The 18,672-nt window shown below is 45.3% G+C and overlaps 1 protein-coding gene across 1 annotated transcript in view; it reads right to left on the bottom strand.

Annotated features, from left to right (window-relative positions):
• LOC123365274 (lanosterol 14-alpha demethylase) overlaps nucleotides 1-16,867 on the bottom strand; it is a 31,584-nt gene extending 14,717 nt beyond the window's left edge. The window contains exons 1-4 of the mRNA XM_045007993.1: nucleotides 16,595-16,867; nucleotides 14,875-14,973; nucleotides 9,267-9,443; nucleotides 3,033-3,159 (exon numbers count right to left, since the gene is read on the bottom strand). Coding sequence (XP_044863928.1) covers nucleotides 3,033-3,159; nucleotides 9,267-9,443; nucleotides 14,875-14,973; nucleotides 16,595-16,747 — 556 coding nt within the window. The 5' untranslated portion in view covers nucleotides 16,748-16,867. The remainder of the gene's footprint in view (nucleotides 1-3,032; nucleotides 3,160-9,266; nucleotides 9,444-14,874; nucleotides 14,974-16,594) is intronic.
• Nucleotides 16,868-18,672: the final 1,805 nt, after the last annotated feature.

Here is an 18,672-nt window from a genome sequence, read left to right as displayed (position 1 = left end):
AGGAAAAGGAAAGTCAGTCAGCACCCATTTTGGGGAGATGGTGTCAATATTTACAGGCCACTACTTTCACTTCTGCCAAAAAAAAGGTATTGACTGAATACACACGGAGAATTTGAAATAATCTTTTCTATGAGTTTCTGGAAGTGTTCTTCCACAAATGGATCCCTGTTTTGGGACAGTGGGGAGGGGATACTTCCAGAAAGGATTACTGGGAAAGGCTGGTTGGGAGAGAAGATAGAAAGCATTGCAGAGAACTAAAGGGGATTCACTAACTGAGGCAGCTGTAAGTCCCAAGCCCGTTTGTGCAAGCAAGATGTGCCCAAACTGGCACTTGATTGTTATTTACCCCTACAAAATCCAGAAGTAATTGCCATGATGGTTGAACTTGTACCCAGCATCACCCTGTTGATCTGAAGCACTTCTGTGGGAACATAAAGTGCATTTCAACCAACTGAAGGAAAATATTTTAAGTATTTCCAAGATAAAGTTTTCCAGTGGAGATAAAGGCTATGTTGTGCTAGGATCCCTGCTCATAGCTCTGAAAGGAGGGTGCATCACTTGTAGAAGAAGACTGACGAGATCTGGTTTCAGAGAGAAAACAATACCAAGAAGCTAGTCCTGGAACAATAATCCTCAGACCTCAAGGTTGGACTCAAAGCCTACTCTGCACAGCATCCTATCTACAGTAGTCAGGAAGGAGTAAACTATTTGAGGATGTCCGAGCTGCTCTATTACCATGGGAGAAAATTGTATGGCTGTCATGTTATGTAACAAAACATGCTGGGAAAAGAGGAAGGAGTCTGGGGTCTTCAAAATACAGACTCCTCACTTACTAGGGAGCTGTAGGGAAGACAGCACTGAGGAAGGGAGCGGCAGCTGGTTCACTGAGAATGACCTCAAGAGACCGAATTTATGGGCAGTTCAGGTTAAGGGGCTACAGAAGCTCTTATTACTACTTTGTATTTTGGGGGACTGGTCTGTACGTTAGTCATTGTTGTGTCTAGCTTGATTAAAAACCTCTGTATCTGTTCTTTAATCCACCACTTTTGTGGTAGATTGGACCATACTGACAATCCATCATGGCCTGTAGTACAGAGGAAGAGAGACTTCCTGGGGTCTTAGATGACAATAACAAATTCAACAAAAGATACAAAAGCAAGGCATTGTTAACTTCCTTAACTTCATTAATGATGTGAGTGTTTTTGCTGAGCTACTCCAATATACAGGCAAGGAAAGATGGAAAAATTTGGTTATGTTTGAGGAAAGCTGTTTTTAAAAGTGTCAGCTACAGTTATCAGGAAAAGAAGTTGCTTCTGTACAATCCTACATCTTTCACAGATAATCTTAGGGTGTATGCAAACAGACATTCCCTGAAAAGAGTAACGTCACATTTAGGGGGGTTGGACAAAGACTGCTCATGCTGTCAGAAAAGAAGTGAGTAGCAACAAAAAATATTCTGCTGATAAATCTGATAGTTTTACAGACTGCTCTAGAAACAAGTAATTCAGTCATAACCATCTTCTATTCTGTGGGCCCAACTGTGCAATTCTTACTCATGCACATACTACTCCTGGGGGAATTCTGCACCAAAAAATTAAAAATTATGCATGTTAGTTGTCAAAATAACAATCACGCCAGTTTCAATTATTTTGGCAATTTATTTCAAAATACCTATCAGCAAGTATGTCTGTAACAATACAGACAACAAAAGAGATTCCTCCAGGAGTGGAGAGTTAAAGAAACCCTTACGACAATCCAGTTCCTGTTTCTCTGTTATGTTTTTGTTTGGTGCCTCAGTCTGGGTGTGTCACATGTGCCAGCTGGGCATATCTTGTGGAAAACTCTGCCCTTCTGGTCTTTTAGTAGATTCTCATTTGTTCTCCCTGCCCCCATAGGGTTACCATATAGAAGTTCCCAAACAGAGGACACTGCTAGGGAAGGGGAGCTGGGGGAGGTATCTAGGGGTGCTTGAGGGGTGTGTGTGTGTGTGTACTGGGAGGGGGTATTTGGGGGTGCTGGAGGGAGTCGCAGAACCTAACATGCACTCCCTCCCCACCCCACCTCACGAGCCCAGCTATGGAGTGCCCTCCCTCCCCCCAGTCCACACTGCCTCCACCCCCAGAGCCCAGGGATCCAGGAAGAGAAACAGCCAGATGCTGGGTCCTGAGCTTGTATGGAGTTTCCTGCACACTGCCTCCTTCCTTCAGGGCATGCTGGGAATTGTAGCTGCTGGGAAGCCTCCAGCTCCCCCGCCCCTGGCAATGTCCTATATTTGTGAGCTGGGGAGTCAGACTCTGTGGGCTCCAACAGCCCCTAGTGGCAGCCAGAAGCTCTGCAGCACCAATTCTGCAGGAACAAATGAAATTCTGCACAGAACATTAATTCTGCACAAATTCTGCATTGCACAGTGGCACAGAATTCCCCCAGGAGTAATATGTCTATGATGAAGCAGCCCTATTCAAGTCAATGAAATTTGGGAATGCTGACTAATAAAATGGACAGGTGGGGTCTATTTTTTCTGATTAATTTTTAATCTAATTTGGCTTAAGTCAGATTGTTTTAGTTAAGGAAGTATAAATAGTCTGTTTCTTTAAAGAGCATGTGAGTTATTGATCTTGATTCTGGAACGAGGGAACAACAACATTTAGAAATGATGAGTTGCTGGTTTAACAGTGAAGATATTAGGCACAAGTGGCCTAACCCCTGCAAAACTATCCTAATGCAGCCTGAACTGTTAGTTGGGGACAAACCGGTAGAGACTACAAAGCCCAAGAGCAAATTAGCTCTTTACAACCTACTACTAAGTTTGTGAGTGGCTTCATCCTCCCTTCAGCTTTAAGTAGGCAAAGAACATGCTTTGTACCTGGTTCTTTTGAGCATGGGATGTGTGATACAGTTGGACCTGTCTTTCCTTTCTATTAAAAATGTTCAAGTAGATCAAAATACTATCATATAAAGCTAGTTTTGTCTACTTCTCGTGCACTCCCTTGAGTATAACTTTTCAAAATACAAAAGCATCTGATCTTGCTTACTTCTTTCTCCACTGTCTCCCCAGGATTTGAAGTACTCCTTTGTTTCTTTTTCAATTACAGGCACGTGTTGTTTAAACTGAGCTATATTCAGCCCAGTTTTTAGCATTTTCTTTTGTTCCAAAAATATCTGCAAAGGTTAAGATATTAGAGGTATAAAACATGAGGAACATAATTACAGTTTAGTCATTAACAGCGTATTGCAAGCAGTACTAAAACAGAAAAGACAGAAATAGAAAAATAAGAGTCACCGTGGACAGGGAGAACCTTCTAGAAACAAAAGTAAAATGAAATCAAGATTAGGACTCTAAAATCTACTACACACTCTTTACAAATTCCAAAACACAATTAAAAAAAAAAAACACCCTAAACTATAAACCACTTGAGTTTAGCTGCTTTAGGCTATGGCTACACTTGCACTTCAAAGTGCTGCCGCGGCAGCGCTTTGAAGCGCTAAGTGTAGTCAAAGCGCCAGCGCTGGGAGAGAGCTCTCCCAGCGCTGTCTGTACTCCACCTCCCTGTGGGGAATAACGTACAGCGCTGGGAGGGCTTTGACCACACTGGCGCTTTGCAGCACCGCAATTTTCAGCGCTGGAGAGGGTGTGTTTTCACACCCTGCTGCAGCACTGCAAATTTGCAAGTGTAGCCATGGCCTTGGTTTTCAAGTAAGAATGCTTAAGGACAACCAAACTGCAACAAATTGCAAATCTCTTAGAGTCAAAGCAGAACTCATTTATTAAAGAATGACACTACATTTGGCTAACATTTTCAGAATTAAATAGAGTTCCTAACTTCAGTCACTCAAATAGCTAAACAGCACCTGCAGATCCTATTGACTTCAGTGGGAGCTGCAGATACTTGGCATCTTTTGAAAATTAGGCCACTTATTTAATGCCTAACTTTAGGCACCCAAATCTGAAAATGTTAACTAAGTGTTGCAACACTGAGCCAGAAAGGGTTAAGCAACTATCAGGCTAAATGACCTGAATTCAAACTTTAAAGACATATTACAAGAGTACTTAAATGGTAATTAGGGCCATTCTTTATAACAAAGCCATGTCAGATAAATTAGAGCTTTGAAATGGAAACATGTATTGTTACAGAATTAGCGGTAAATACTAATTGTATGTGTTTACTCACATCTTGTTAGATATCAGAGGGGTAGCCGGGTTAGTCTGGATCTGTAAAAGCAGCAAAGAATCCTGTGGCACCTTATAGACTAACAGACGTTTTGCAGCATGAGCTTTCGTGGGTGAATACTTGCATCCGACGAAGTGGGTATTCACCCATGAAAGCTTATGCTGCAAAACGTCTGTTAGTCTATAAGGTGCCACAGGATTCTTTGCATCTTGTTAGATGTTAATCATGTAACCAGATGGTTCCTGTCCATTACTATACTCTATTGATTCTGAGATCAAAAGGGAATATTAACATTTAGATGAAACTTAGGTGTAATAATATCATTGTCTATAAAAAAAACGAGGAGTCCTTGTGGCACCTTAGAGACTTATAAATTTATTTGGGCATAAGCTTTCGTGGATTAGAACTCACTTCATCAGATATATGAAGTAAAAGATATGGAGCAGGTATAAATACATGAAAGAATGGGGTTTGCTTTACCAAGTGTTAGGTCAGTCTAACAAGATAAATCAATTAACAGCAGGATACCAAGAGAGGAAAAATAACTTTTGAAGTGATAAGAGAGTGGACAATTACAGACAGTTGACAAGAAGGTGTGAATAACTGTAGGGAGAAATTAGTATTGGGGAAATTAAGTTTAGGTTTTGTAATGACCCAACCACTCCCAGTCTTTATTCAGGCCTAATCTGATGGTATCTAGTTTGCAAATTACAGTAACTCCTCACTTAACAATGTAGTTATGTTCCTGAAAAATGCGACTTTAACCAAAATGATGTTAAGCGAATCCAATTTCCCCATAAGAATTAATGTAAATAGGGGGGTTAAGTTCCAAGGAATGTTTTTTTTGCCAGACAAAAGTGTGTGTATTATTTATTTTATACACACACACACACGCACAGTATAAGTATTAAACAAACAATTTAATACTGTACACAGCAGTGATAATTGCGAAGCTTAGTTGAGGTGGTGAAGTCAGAGGGTGGAAGAGGGTGGGATATTTCCCAGGGAATGCCCTACTGTTAAATGATGAACTAGCACTCGGCTGAGCCCTCAAGGGTTAACTCATCGTTGTTAATGTAGCCTCACACTCTACAAGGCAGCACGAATGGAGGGAGGGGAGACAGCATGGCAGACAGACACACACCCTGAGAAAGAAAAGAGATGCGCATTTCCCCTTTAAGTAGGCTGACCTCACTCTTAAGTACATTGCCTTGTTAAGTTAATCAGCAAGCTGAGAGGCAGCTGCTGCCAGGAAGCTCCCTCCAGTCCCGTCCCCTGCTCTATGGAGATGAGGTAAGTGGGGTGCAGGAGCAGGGGGAAGGGGGACACGCTGACATTAGCCCCCTTCTTCCCCTCACCCCCACACAGCAAGCAGGAGACTCGGGGAGCAGCTCCATGACAGAGCGCAGGAGCAGCACATGGCAATGGGGGGAGGGACAGCTGAACTGCCGGCAATTGGTAACCTGCTGGGCAGCTGCTGCACAGGGAACTTAGGGGAGCAGGGAGCTGATGGGGGGCTGCTGGTCCACCCTGGTTCCAAGCCCTCACCATCTAGCTGCAAAGGGCTGCTCTTCCTGCAAGCAGTGGACAAAGCAGGCGGCTGCCAAACAACGTTATAAGGGAGCACTGCACAACTTTAAACGAGCATGTTCCCTAATTGATCAGCAACGTAACAACAAAACAACATTAACCGGGACGACTTTAAGTGAGAGGTTACTGTAATTCCAGTTCTGCAGCTTCACATTGGAGTCTGCTTTTGAAGTTTTTTGTTGAAGAATTGCCACTTTGAGGTCTGTTATTAAGTAAGCAGAGAGACTGAAGTGTTCTCCCACTGGTTTTTGAATGTTGATTCCTGATGTCAGATGTGTGTCCATTTATTCTTTTGCGTAGAGACTGTCCAGTTTGGCCAATGTACATGGCAGAGGGGCATTGCTGGCACATGATGGCATGTATCAAATTGGTAGATGTGCAGGTGAATGAGCTCCGGATGGTGTGGCTGATGTGGTTAGGTCCTATGTCCATATATCTATTCAAGGGACACCATCAGAGTTGGCACCAGGGTTTGTAGCAGGGTTTCGTTCCTGGGTTGATGTTTTTGTTGTGTGGTGTGTGGTGTGTGGTTGCTGGTGAGTATTTGCTTCAGGTTGGGGGGCTGTCTGCAAGCAAGGATTGGCCTGTCTCTCAAGGTCTGTGAGAGTGAGGGATCATCCTTCAGGATAGGTTGTAGGTCCTGGATGATGTGCTGGAGAAGTTTTAGTTGGGGGCTGTAGGTGACAGCTAGTAGCATTCTGTTACTTTCCTTGTTGGGCCTGTCTTGTAGTAGGTGACTTCTCGGTCCCCTTCTGGCTCTGTCAATCTGTTTCTTCATTTCACCAGGTGGGTACTGCAGTTTTAAGAACACTTGATAGAGATTCTGTAGGCGTTTGTCGCTGTCTGAGGGATTGGAGCAAATGCAGTTGTATCTTAGAGCTTGGCTGTAGACAATAGATCATGTGATGTGGTCTGGATGAAAGCTGGAGGTGTATAGGTCAGTAGGTTTCCAGTATAGGGTGGTGTTTATGTGACCATCGCGTATTAGCGCTGTAGTGTCTAGGAAGTGGACCTCTTGTGTGGACTGGACTCTCACAGACCTTGGGAGACAGGCCAGTCCTCACTTACTGCACCTCACACACAAAAAAACAAAAACCAACCCTCCCTTCTTCACCTGCAGTGGCATAAAAAGTAGCAAGCTCCTTCCTCTCCTAAGTTTCATGTAGCATATGAGGAAGCTTAATCAAAGGAATGGGTTTGGCATTTAGTTCTGAAAGCATAATCAATGGTCATTCTTATATTTTGTGAGTTTAAGTTCCAAAGTCTGAGTCTAGCTCTTTTGACAGTTCTATCCACGTTAACAAGTATCACACTGACCAAGTTTCATAGCACTGGTGTAAGGTAGCTGTTGCTGAAAATTATGGTCTGAGTAAGAAGCAACCCCTCAAGAAGGACCTATCTTGAAAAGCAGAGTACTGGGATTATTTCCAAGCAGATGGGCCGCTGTACTCTATACCAGCTGAAGCTTTCTTATCCCATTCTGCTTCAGGCTCTTACTGCTACTCCCTATTTTGGGAATGAAGCCAGATAGAGCAAGTAATATTAAAAAAACCTAAATCAATACTATGACCTAATTTGGAAATTCATGTTATTGAACTTTTAGCTAAATTATAAATGCTGGGAGGTTTTCAACTTACGTCACTGTCACTAGTAGTGGGGAATTTTATTTTAATTTTACAAAATTACTGTACATAAAGAACAAAATACTGAAAACTAAAATCCTGGTTGGTAGTTGAACTACTGATGGAAGTGAGTTCCTGATAACATAAGCTTCTACTATATTTTCAAGAGCAAGTCTAGATTCTTCTCTCGTGAATGGAAACTGGCAAATGTGTGGAACTGCATTCTAGGATACACTTAAATCCCGTTCTTACTGCTTTCTGAACATGAACATTGTGTCATTAAATTGTAATTAAAGCTTTTTAATCTTTTTCCACGCTCAAAAGCTTCAGCAATTGAATGTTATTATCTAGAAAGAAATTCAAGTGCCATTGCAGTTTACTTTTATATTTAGAGCAACTCCTCGGCAAACCTCTTCAGGTCAACATTTGGTAGTCATTAAGTCAATATTCTGTCTATACTTCTTTCAGATTTTAACTAACTTCTATCTACCCATTCAACTCATTGCCTCTTCCCAGAGAGCTTCATAGGTTCCAAAAAGCAAAGAAAAAAACCCCACACAAACACTCACTTATCCTTCCCAGCCACCAAGACAACAGCTTATGGGTTTTTAAAAGTGCATCTGAGAATGTGGATAGTATTGGACAGCTTGGTTGAAGAGAGGAGTTTAGCATTTAGCTCTGAATAGTGAGGTTAACAAACAAACACGTATTTCATCAGGCAGCAAGTTCCATGTTCTTGGTCCATTCTGAAATTAACTTGTGGGCAATCTGCAAAAGTATTCCACCTTGCTACTTTCAGCATGGCAAATATACAGCCACCTACTGGTTTGATTAAAATTATTGGAGCCAGTCAGCCTTAGTTTATCTGGCTCTTCAAGAATGAAAGGATTCTGAAGACCTCATGGTTCTAACTTTCTCTTTTCCTCCATAGCAGCACATTAGATAACTATCATCCTCAAACTCTCAGCAACTCTTGTGCAGTCCTCCATCCTCCCATAGCCAGGGAGGAAGGTCTGCTGCCTTCCTCTCCAGTCTCAGCCTCTGCAAGAATACAAGGCAAAGAAGGTAGAGGTAACAGTGAGGGGTTATGCTGCTTGCTGTCTACTGCACTGAGGAGACTCAATACCACCTGCTGGTGAGGGTAGAAGTGCAAGGTTTTGTAAAGACAACCCACTAAGCACTTAGATCTGGTACTAGAGAGAGGGACTATCAGAGTGGCTTGGGGAGGTGGTACCGCCGCACATTTGTATGTACAAATAGGCCTGGTAGAAAAAGGGATAGCTCAGTGGTTTGAGGATTGGCCTGCTAAACCCAGGTTTGTGAGTTCAATCCTTGAGGGGGCCACTTAGGGATCTGGGGCAAAATCAGTACTTGGTCCTGCTAGTGAAGGCAGGGAGCTGGACTCAATGACCTTTTGGGGTCCCTTCCAGTTCTATGAAATAGATAGATCTATATATCTCTATATATAAAAATCTCACTCTGAAGCTCCCATGGAAAGGAGTGAGCCTAAAGGTGCTCTTAGGTTAAAAGTAAACTGCCAGTGAGGTGCTGCAGCACTCAAAGTATAAGCTCAAAGGAGGAAGGAAAACAAAGAAGACAAAGCTGTTAGTTTTCCACTGTGGTGGAAGGAGAAGGTCTAACCCACGAGTTTTGTCCAAACCAGTAGATGGCCATATAAAAAACAATATCAGAGCCTAAATGTGTTCAGTCTTTGGTCACTCTATGCCTAACAATCAAAATCAGCAACTGTATCGGCAAACCACACTACCAGAATTTCACTGATATTGTCAATCCCCATCATATAGGCCAAACAGCTCATGGAAACCTTGTCAGGATTTGATCTACACGCTAGATGTTTAATTGACTTTGTACTCTAAATACATACCGAGTTAGGTACATCATAAGCAACTCCCTTGCCGAAGACTGGTGTGGTCAGTCGAGAGTATACATCCTCTGCATTCAGGTCTTCATTTTTACTGTTGAATATTAGAGCAGCAGCATCGCTACCCAGTAGGTAGGTAAACGTCTTGCCCACCATAGTGAAGCTAAACACAGGCCCATACTGAGGGGGAAAAGGACAAGTTAATTTAAAATAATGAGAATTTGGAATGTTAAAAAAAAATGTATCCTTATGTAGAACCTTTCAGATTTTAATTGCTTCAAATCTATATGCTCACAATACTACTGGAGTGCAGCCACTTCTGGGGTGGGAAAGGAGAAAAGCAGCCAACTAGACAACTGATGCATAGTTTGCACTGCACATTGGGGAAGAAGAGGAGAGGTAAGAGAGAAGTTTGACCAAAGGAAATAAGCACAAGCCCCTACTCTTACAAGAAGTGACTAAAAATCACTTAATGGGACATGAATACCTTAAATCTAACTTAAATCTGATTTTCCCAAATATATTTATGATGTAATATCCAAGATTATAAATAAAGGATTTGTGTTTTTCCTGTTTACTTGATTGCATTTTGTGTCTAATGAGTCAGTTTCCATTTTCATTTGTGCGGGGGGTTTTACACAACAGAGGAAAGACATTCTTTAAAACAGGAATGTGTGAAACCACAGAAATAGTAAGGGGACTTGGACATAGAGAGGTAGAGACTTCCACAGCAGAGAGCCTGGAACCTTTGAGAACCCCCAGGATTTCCAGGCTCCTTGCTTCAGAAATCAAAAGCTAATCCCCCACGAGAATCTGGGCTTCCAGGCTCCCTGCCATGGAGACTAAGTCCTGAGAGCCCAAGCTCCAGTTGGATTTGCCAGGGCTTTCAGGTTCCCAACCCCAGGACATATAGCCTGGAAATCATGGTATAGAGCAAGCTGGATCATTTGCTGAAATTTTAAACCCAAATCACTTTCATGAGAACTTTTGGGTTTAAGAAACCTGTACTTTCCAATAAAACACAACCAACTCTACTTTAAGGTTTTCTTTGACCAAATCCCCATGAAGTGATGTGCATATTAAGTTTGTCCATTTCACAAGCATGAAATCAATAGTACCACGAGTCAAGCCTGTGGTTCCAGAAAGTCTAACCGTTAAGCCTTCTTCTGACATAATTCAGACATTACGAGTACAAGATCAGTATCATTTCATTTTTTCCCTGGGCTAGTAAAAATCTTGGTGCAGCTGAACACCCAATTATTCATAGTTTACAACAGACACTCAAATTCTTCAAGTAGTCAGGGTAGTGGCCCAATCATATGCTGACCTCTTAACAGGACCCAAGATTATCAGCAAGGAAGAGACTGAGAAAAACAGCCTGAGTAGTACCAACAAATGTTAAGGTAAGTAATTCAAACAGCTCATTGGATAACTACTGAATCCACTGGCAGGCTTCCCTCAACTATATGTACACTTCTTTGAAATCAGGTCACATCCACAATTGAAATCCAGGGATGTGACTCTGTTTCAGTCATAGCCTGGGAGCATGTGGAATTCCAGTGGCAAACTAATGACAGAAAGGCAAGGGACATGTCATTTGATTCATAAAAATCTACAGTATCACAATTTCAATGGTATCATCCTCTGCGGCTTGGGAGGTGGGGACTCACTGCCCCTTGCCTCTGCAGCTCCAAGTCCTCCAGATGGTGGAAAAGTTGATAATACAGTAACATTGGAAAAGAGAGAAATGATACCCAGCTCAACCCACGAACACAGTGGTACCAAACATGACAAACCTAGAACAATTATGTAGATACATATTCGACAAAATGTTTAAAAATCAACATTACGACACATGGCAGAGCTACACTGGTGGATGTTTTCCAAAAAGCAGATAAAAATTGCCACTGATAACAGGTGCATTTATACCTGTGTGACAGAACATACTTCTGTGTCTGCTTTTGTAATTATCTTTGCACAAAGTATGTCTTGTGAGATGTCATTTAAAAACATAATTTGCTGGTCATTATTATCCTGGTAAAATATGTATGGCAACGTTGTATGTAAAGTTATAAGATTCCATTCTATGGTGTTATTAATACATGATCCAAGTCTAGGGAGTGACCAAAAAGTTCCTCGCAGACAAATAGCAAGCTGATGCCTTAGCTATGTGTAAACAAGGCCAATGAGCCATTACATGGTAAGTGGCTATTCTTTGGCAGGAAAGAGGGCTTGGGTGAAAAATTTACATCTTAGCAAAGAAATATAGAGTTCCCACCCACACAAACTGCCTGTCACCATACTCCTAGCTGAAAATGCTTCTTAAAGCAGGGAGGACTATAAAAAGGAAGGGGAGACACCTTCTCTCTCTCTCTCTCTGCCCATCATAGTCATGGCATCTGAAGGACAAAGGAAGCAGCTTAGGCCTGGGGGAGGAATTCTGACCTAAGAGTTTGGTCAGTAATTTGCTGAAGAATGTAGTGAGAACTTGCTTTGAATCTAATGTAGCTTGTTAAGTATTAGTAAACATTTTATCTTTATTTTTCTTGTAATGAGACATAAGTCAGCAATGATTACTTGTACTCACTTAAAATCTCTCTTTGTAGTTAATAAACTTCTGCATATTTGTCAAAATAAAAATATAGTCATGCCAGTTTCAATTATTTTGGTAATTTATTTCAAAATGCCTGTCAGCAAGTAGGTCTTTAACAATAAAGACAACAAAAAGTATTCTGCCAGGAGTAGAGAGTTAAAGAATCGCCTACGACAACCCAGTTCCTGTTTCTCTGTTATGCTTTTATGAGCGTCTTAGTCTGGGTGCATCACGCATGCCAGCTGAGCACATCTTGAGAGGAACTTGGTTTTTTGCCCTGTTCCCCTAAGGCTACTATATAGAGACTCCCAAAGAGAGGACACTGCCAGGGGAAGTGGGAGCTGGAGGGGGGCATACAGTTGGTGGGTGCTGGAGGAGTGGATGTCTGGCTCCTTCTAAGAGCCCAGCTGCAGGGCCAGACACCCACATCCTCTCCCGCCCAGAGTCCAGCCGTGGGGCCAGACACCCACACTCCCCCCTGCCCAGAACCCAGTTGCAAGGTGCCCCCCAGCCCAGACACCTACACCCCTTACGCCCCCAGAGCCCAGCTGCAGGGCCAGACACCTGCACTCCCTCCTCCCCCAGAGCCCAGGAATACAGAGGGAGAAACAACATGATGCTGGCTTCCAGAGTTTCCCACACACCTCCAGGGCATGCTGGAAACTGCAGCTGCCCGGAACCCTTCAGCTCCCCCTCCCCCTGGCAGTGTCCTCTATTTGCAACCTACATAAGAACGGCCATGCCGGGTCAGACCAAAGGTCCATCTAGCCCAGTATCTGTCTACCGACAGTGGCCAATGCCAGGTGCCCCAGAGGGAGTGACCCTAACAGGCAATGATCAAGTGATCTCTCTCCTGCCATCCATCTCCATCCTCTGACGAACAGAGGCTAGGGACACCATTCTTACCCATCCTAGCTAATAGCCATTTATGGACTTAGCCACCATGAATTTATCCAGTTCCCTTTTAAACATTGTTATAGTCCTAGCCTTCACAATCTCCTCAGGTAAGGAGTTCCACAAGTTGACTGTGCGCTGCGTGAAGAAGAACTTCCTTTTATTTGTTTTAAACCTGCTGCCTATTAATTTCATTTGGTGACCCCTAGTTCTTGTATTATGGGAATAAGTAAAAACTTTTCCTTATCCACTTTCTCAACATCACTCATGATTTTATATACCTCTATCATATCCCCCCTTAGTCTTCTCTTTTCCAAGCTGAAGAGTCCTAGCCTCTTTAATCTTTCCTTGTATGGGACCCTCTCCAAACCCCTAATCATTTTAGTTGCCCTTTTCTGAACCTTTTCTAGTGCTAGAATATCTTTTTTGAGGTGAGGAGACCACATCTGTACACAGTATTCGAGATGTGGGCGTACCATGGATTTATATAAGGGTAATAATATATTCTCTGTCTTATTCTCTATCCCCTTTTTAATGATTCCTAACATCCTGTTTGCTTTTTTGACCGCCTCTGCACACTACGTGGACATCTTCAGAGAACTATCCACGATGACTCCAAGATCTTTTTCCTGACTCGCTGTAGCTAAATTAGCCCCCATCATATTGTATGTATAGTTGGGGTTATTTTTCCAATGTACATTACTTTACATTTATCCACATTAAATTTCATTTGCCATTTTGTTGCCCAATCACTTAGTTTTGTGAGATCTTTTTGAAGTTCTTCACAATCTGCTTTGGTCTTAACTATCTTGAATAGTTTAGTATCATCTGCAAACTTTGCCACCTCACTGTTTACCCCTTTCTCCAGATCATTTATGAATAAATTGAATAGGATTGGTCCTAGGACTGCCCCTTGGGGAACTCCACAACCTGGGGAGTCAGGCTCTCTGGGCTCCAGAGGTCTCTAGTGGCAGCCAGCAGCTCTGCAGCACCAATTCCGCAGGAAAAAATGAAATTCTCCACAGAACATTAATTCTGCGCAAATTCTGCATTGCACAGTGATGCAGAATTCTCCCAGAAGTACTGTTTGTGAGCAACCCAGGCAGGAAAGCTACAGCAGCAGAACATTTTAAAGATCACCCCAAGGGAAGGAGTGATACAGTCCATTAGTCTGGACTATATCCTGGTATGTCACAACCTGTTATTAAGAAGGCAAATTATAAAGTAGTGGGATGGGATGTTTGAGCAAATCCAAAACTACACTTCCCTATCAGGCATGTATGGTCTTGGAGGATGAACTGATCACACCAGTTTTGTGCAATATACCATGCACTCCTGAATCCATCATTCAGCTAATCAAATGTTCGTGTGAAAAGACCAGATGCCTACCACTTTACAAATGTTTGACCAGTAGCCTGTCTTGTACCTAGATGTGCGAGTGTGGATGAGGATCAATGTGACAACATGTCTAGCAATGATGCCCTACCTGGTGACAACACTGATGATGACTTTGATGAATGAATGTTTTCAGTTCTACATATCAAGGCCAACTTACCTAGAATTACCAAAGATCAATGTCTTTTTTATGTAAGCAATGCATCCCTATGTCAAAGTATAATTCGAAATGTTAATTTTAAAATATTTTTTCTCAATTGCATATCTACATAATTGTTCTAGGTTTATTATGTTTGGTATCATTGTGGGTTTGTGGAAGAAAAGGTTTTTGAATGATATCCAGCTTGACCCAATTCCAAAGACACTGCATTAACAAACTTTCCACCAACCAGAGGACTTGAAGCTGGGACAGGGGGCACCAAGTCCAACCTACCCCACCACAAAAGATGACACCATTGAAATTATGATTCTGTAGATTTTTATTAATCAAATGACATCTCCCTTACCTTTCTATCATTAACTTGCCCACAGAATGAGGTATTACCACATTATATGCCCACACTATCAAGATTGTATGGTATATTGAACTCTAGCAGACAACGTGTAAACATTTCATTCCAAGGAGATTCAAATTTATCCAAATTCTAAATAGGTTCTGGGAACACAGAAAGTAGCAAAACAAATAAGAATATCCTAGGTACACTCAACCACTCATTAGGCAAGACTCACCTTTTCATAGGCATTTTCTAAAAATTCAATAGGATTTTTTCCAAATGCTACTGCATGTCCAAGAAAAGGGATATTAGATGAAATATAAGGTGGGTATTTCTGCAAGAGAATATTCATTTAATATTTAGATTGCTTCAAAAAAGAATTAAATACTGCATTAGGACTGCTGACTTATTTCATGATTTATTATGTGAATAATTGGATTAAACAACTCACACTGGCCGAGAACGTATATGGATAAATAATCATAACATTACTCATGTTATGGCACCTAGAGCTTTGGATAAGAGATTGTTATTAACCAAAGATCTAAAGATAGGAAAGATTCAAATACATACTTCTGGAGACAGGTTAATGAGACTAGATTCGAAAGATACGGTAAATGGAAAGATATTAAGTGTGCTGTATAATAGATAAGGCTGCAATGAGACTATTTTAGGGAGAATGAAAGGCCATTTGGGAGTTGATGACCCAGAGCCGAGACAGGCAAGGGCCTGGATGAGGGCTGTACTCAGCCATTAGTATCAGCTATTCACACAGAGGTATCTCACTGCCAAGTCCCTATCCTAGGAGGGGAGGGAAGGCTGCAGCATGATCTCCCACCTACACACAGGCAGTGGCCTATGCTTGCCACTGTCATGCTGGAGCCTCCACATTTATTTATTGACAAAATTTGCATAATTTTAAAATATTGTGCACAGAACTTAATTTTTTAGTGCTGAATTCCCTAAGGACTATGGAGTGCTGGGCAGGGGGGGAGGGACAGTGAGAGGGGCACTGGGCAGGGGTCTGTGGGTGGGAGATTGCTGGGCATAGGGATCTGTGGTGGAGATCTCTGGCTGAGGGGCCACTGGGCATGGGGGTTGCTGGGCATAAGGGGGTACTGGACAGGGGGATGGTGTGGCAGGTCACACTGGCAGGCTGGGATTGGGGCACGGGTAGGCGAGAAGTGCAGGGGCTAGGGTGAAGGCAGCACTATGCAGAGGCTGGGGGTGAAGGTGGCACAATTAAGCTGTTCTTAGTAAAGTGCACATGGCAAGTTTTCCAATACTGTAAGCTTATGTTTGTGTTGCTAAGAGAAAGTCAGGCACAGGGGCACCAGTTTAATAATACTGCACACGGCCCCATAAATCCTAAGGACAGCCATGCATGTAAGTGCATTTTAAAAAGCTTGTTCCAAAAAGTCAGTCCGACTTGGAGGCAAAGAAACCTTTCTTCTGCGCAATAGGTAGGGCAGTGCCCCATCCAATGGGGCTGTTCCAGAGTGTGTGCAGCTTGTGACTCTCCGGAAACAAAGCCAAATACAATACTCCTTCACAAATCCTCCCCCACACAGTCAGACCCTGCCAGCTCTTCCCTGGGGGGAGCTCTCTGCCCAGAAGGGGCACACACAGGTTTCTCCAGACAGAACGAGTTAAGTGCGACCCGAGGCTTTGGGCTCCAAGGCGGACCCGCTCACCCCAGGGCGAGGTGGGGGGGAGGCCGCTGAGGGCAGCAGGCTCTTCTCAGATACCCCCTTAACGCTGCGGGTTTCGCTGAGCAGCCCCCTCCGAGCAAGGTAACACGGGCGTCCTCTTCCTGTGCCCCCCGGTGCTGCTGGGTGCCCCCTCCCCTCGCCACCCCGCCTCCGGGGCAGCGGCCCCTCCCACAGCCGAGGTCCCCACGACCACATAAAGCCTCCCCCACCCTACCGGCCCCTCTCCTCCGCCCCGGGACCTACCCCCTGGCCGGGCCGCGGCTGGCTCCGGAAACCCAGCTGCAGCAGGTAGCCCAGACTCAGCACGAAGGCGGCGGCAACCAGCACCATGGAGAGGGGGCTGCCCGTGGCCACCCGCTCCAGCATGAACCCGCCGACATCCAGCAGGCTCGGCATCCCGCCCCAGCTGCAGGGTGAGCGGCTACAGGGAACGGGGGCCCCAGCCGCTTTGCCGCGCTACAAGCGCTGCCCCGGCGCCGCGCGGGGCCTCGCCTCCCAACCCGGGGGAGGCGCTAGACACGCCTCCGCGCGCTGGGCTGATCTCTGCCTATATGACGGCCACCGTGTTCCGAACCAATCGGCGTCCGAGCGCCACAGGTCGACCGCGCGGGCGGGGCGGGGCAGCGCTCGCGACAGCGGGTGGGGCGAGTGGCGGGTTCTACAATTGGCCTCCGCCGGCTGCTTCGCCAGGTAGTGCGGGCTGTGCCCCCCCCCCCCGCGTCCCTCCGAACGCTCCGGGCCAGGCGTAAGCGAGATCAGTGGAGTTATGCCGGATTACACCGGCTGACCCATAGTCTCCATTTCCTGACTAAAGTGCCTCTTCTGGGCATTGGCCCGCCCCCTGCGGCATGTTGTCCTCCTGCTGGTCTCTGAGACAAGGCGTCTCCTCCTGCTCTCGCCCCATTCAGCGGGAGAGACAGCCCCACCTGCAGGGATAGCTGACACTAGCGAGCGTTGCACCCTGCTCGGAGGATGAGTGTCACAGTGCTCTTGCTCTCTGACCAGGGCCAGATTAACGCAGGGGCTTTAGGGGCTGCAGCCAGGGCCTCGGACTACGGGGACCCTGCAGAAATAAATCCATAATTGTACACAACTCAGTGGTCACCAACCCGTCGATCGCAATCAACTGGTTGATTCTGGAGCCTCTGCCAGACTATCGTGATCTCCGGGCCACTAAAAGTCCAGCAGGGCTCAGGCAGGCTGCCTGCTTTCCATGGCCTCACGCCACTCCCAGACGAGGTCGGCTGCTGGCACATCTCTGCAGCCCCTGGGGGTGGCGGGAGACAGCTCCACGTGCTGCCCCTGTCCCCAGCACCATCCCTGCAGCTTTCATGGGCTGGGAACCAATGCGGCTGCTGGGGCAGCTCTTGCAGGCTCAAGCACCGCATGGAGATAAGCTGTCCCCCTCTCCCCAGGGGCATAGGCGCTGACTCCGTTGGTGCGCCAGCGCTGGAGCACCCATGGGGAAAAATTAGTGGGTGCTCTGCACCCACTGGCAGCCAAGCTCCCCTCACCCCCTGCCCCTCCTCCTTCTCCTCTCCTGAGTGCGCCACATCCCCGCTCCTCCACCCACCTCCCAGCATTTCCCACCCAGCCACCACCAAACACTTGTTTGGCAGTGTTAGCACGCTCCAGGGTGGTGGGAAGGAACAGGAACGTGGTGCACTCAGGGGAGGAGGTGGGGCCCAGGTGGGGATTTGGGGAAGGAGTTGGAATATTGGCAGAGAGGGGGCGGAGTTGGGGCGGGGACTTTGGGAAAGGGGTTGGAATGGGGGCAGGGAAGGGGTGTAAAGAGGCAGGGCAGGGGCGGGGCCTCATGGAAGGGGTAGAGTGGGGGCAGGGCCAAGGGCGGAGGGGAGGTCGAGCACCCAGGTGAAAGAGGGGAAGTCGGTGCCTATGCCCAGGGGTGCGCAGAGATGTGACAGCAGCCAGCCACTTCTGGGAGCGGTGTGGGGCCATGACATGCAAGCAGGCAGCCTGCCTGAGCCCTGCTGCACCGCTGGCTGGGAGCCATCTGTGGTAAGCACCTCCCAGACAAAGCCTGCACCTCACACCACCTCTTGCACCCCAACCACCTGCCCCAGGTCAGAATACCCTCCTGCACCAAACAACCTCCCAGAAAGAAACTAATATAACAGCTGTTCTAAGGTAAGAAGTAGGCTATTTTGAATTAACAACTATATTCTACATGTTTTATGACACTCTGGGTCAGTGGATAGCCAATCTGCCTCACTACACACACACCCCTACCCCTCAAGTCCAGCTCACGGTCTTCGAGGCTGTCTCCTTGGTTCCCCCCTAGGCAGGATAAAAAGTCAGCA

This window comes from Mauremys mutica, chromosome 2 (genome assembly GCF_020497125.1).
Source record: "Mauremys mutica isolate MM-2020 ecotype Southern chromosome 2, ASM2049712v1, whole genome shotgun sequence".
NCBI lineage: Eukaryota > Metazoa > Chordata > Testudines > Geoemydidae > Mauremys > Mauremys mutica.
Note: the sequence above shows the minus strand (reverse complement) of the source record. Positions and strands in the feature narration are given on the sequence as shown.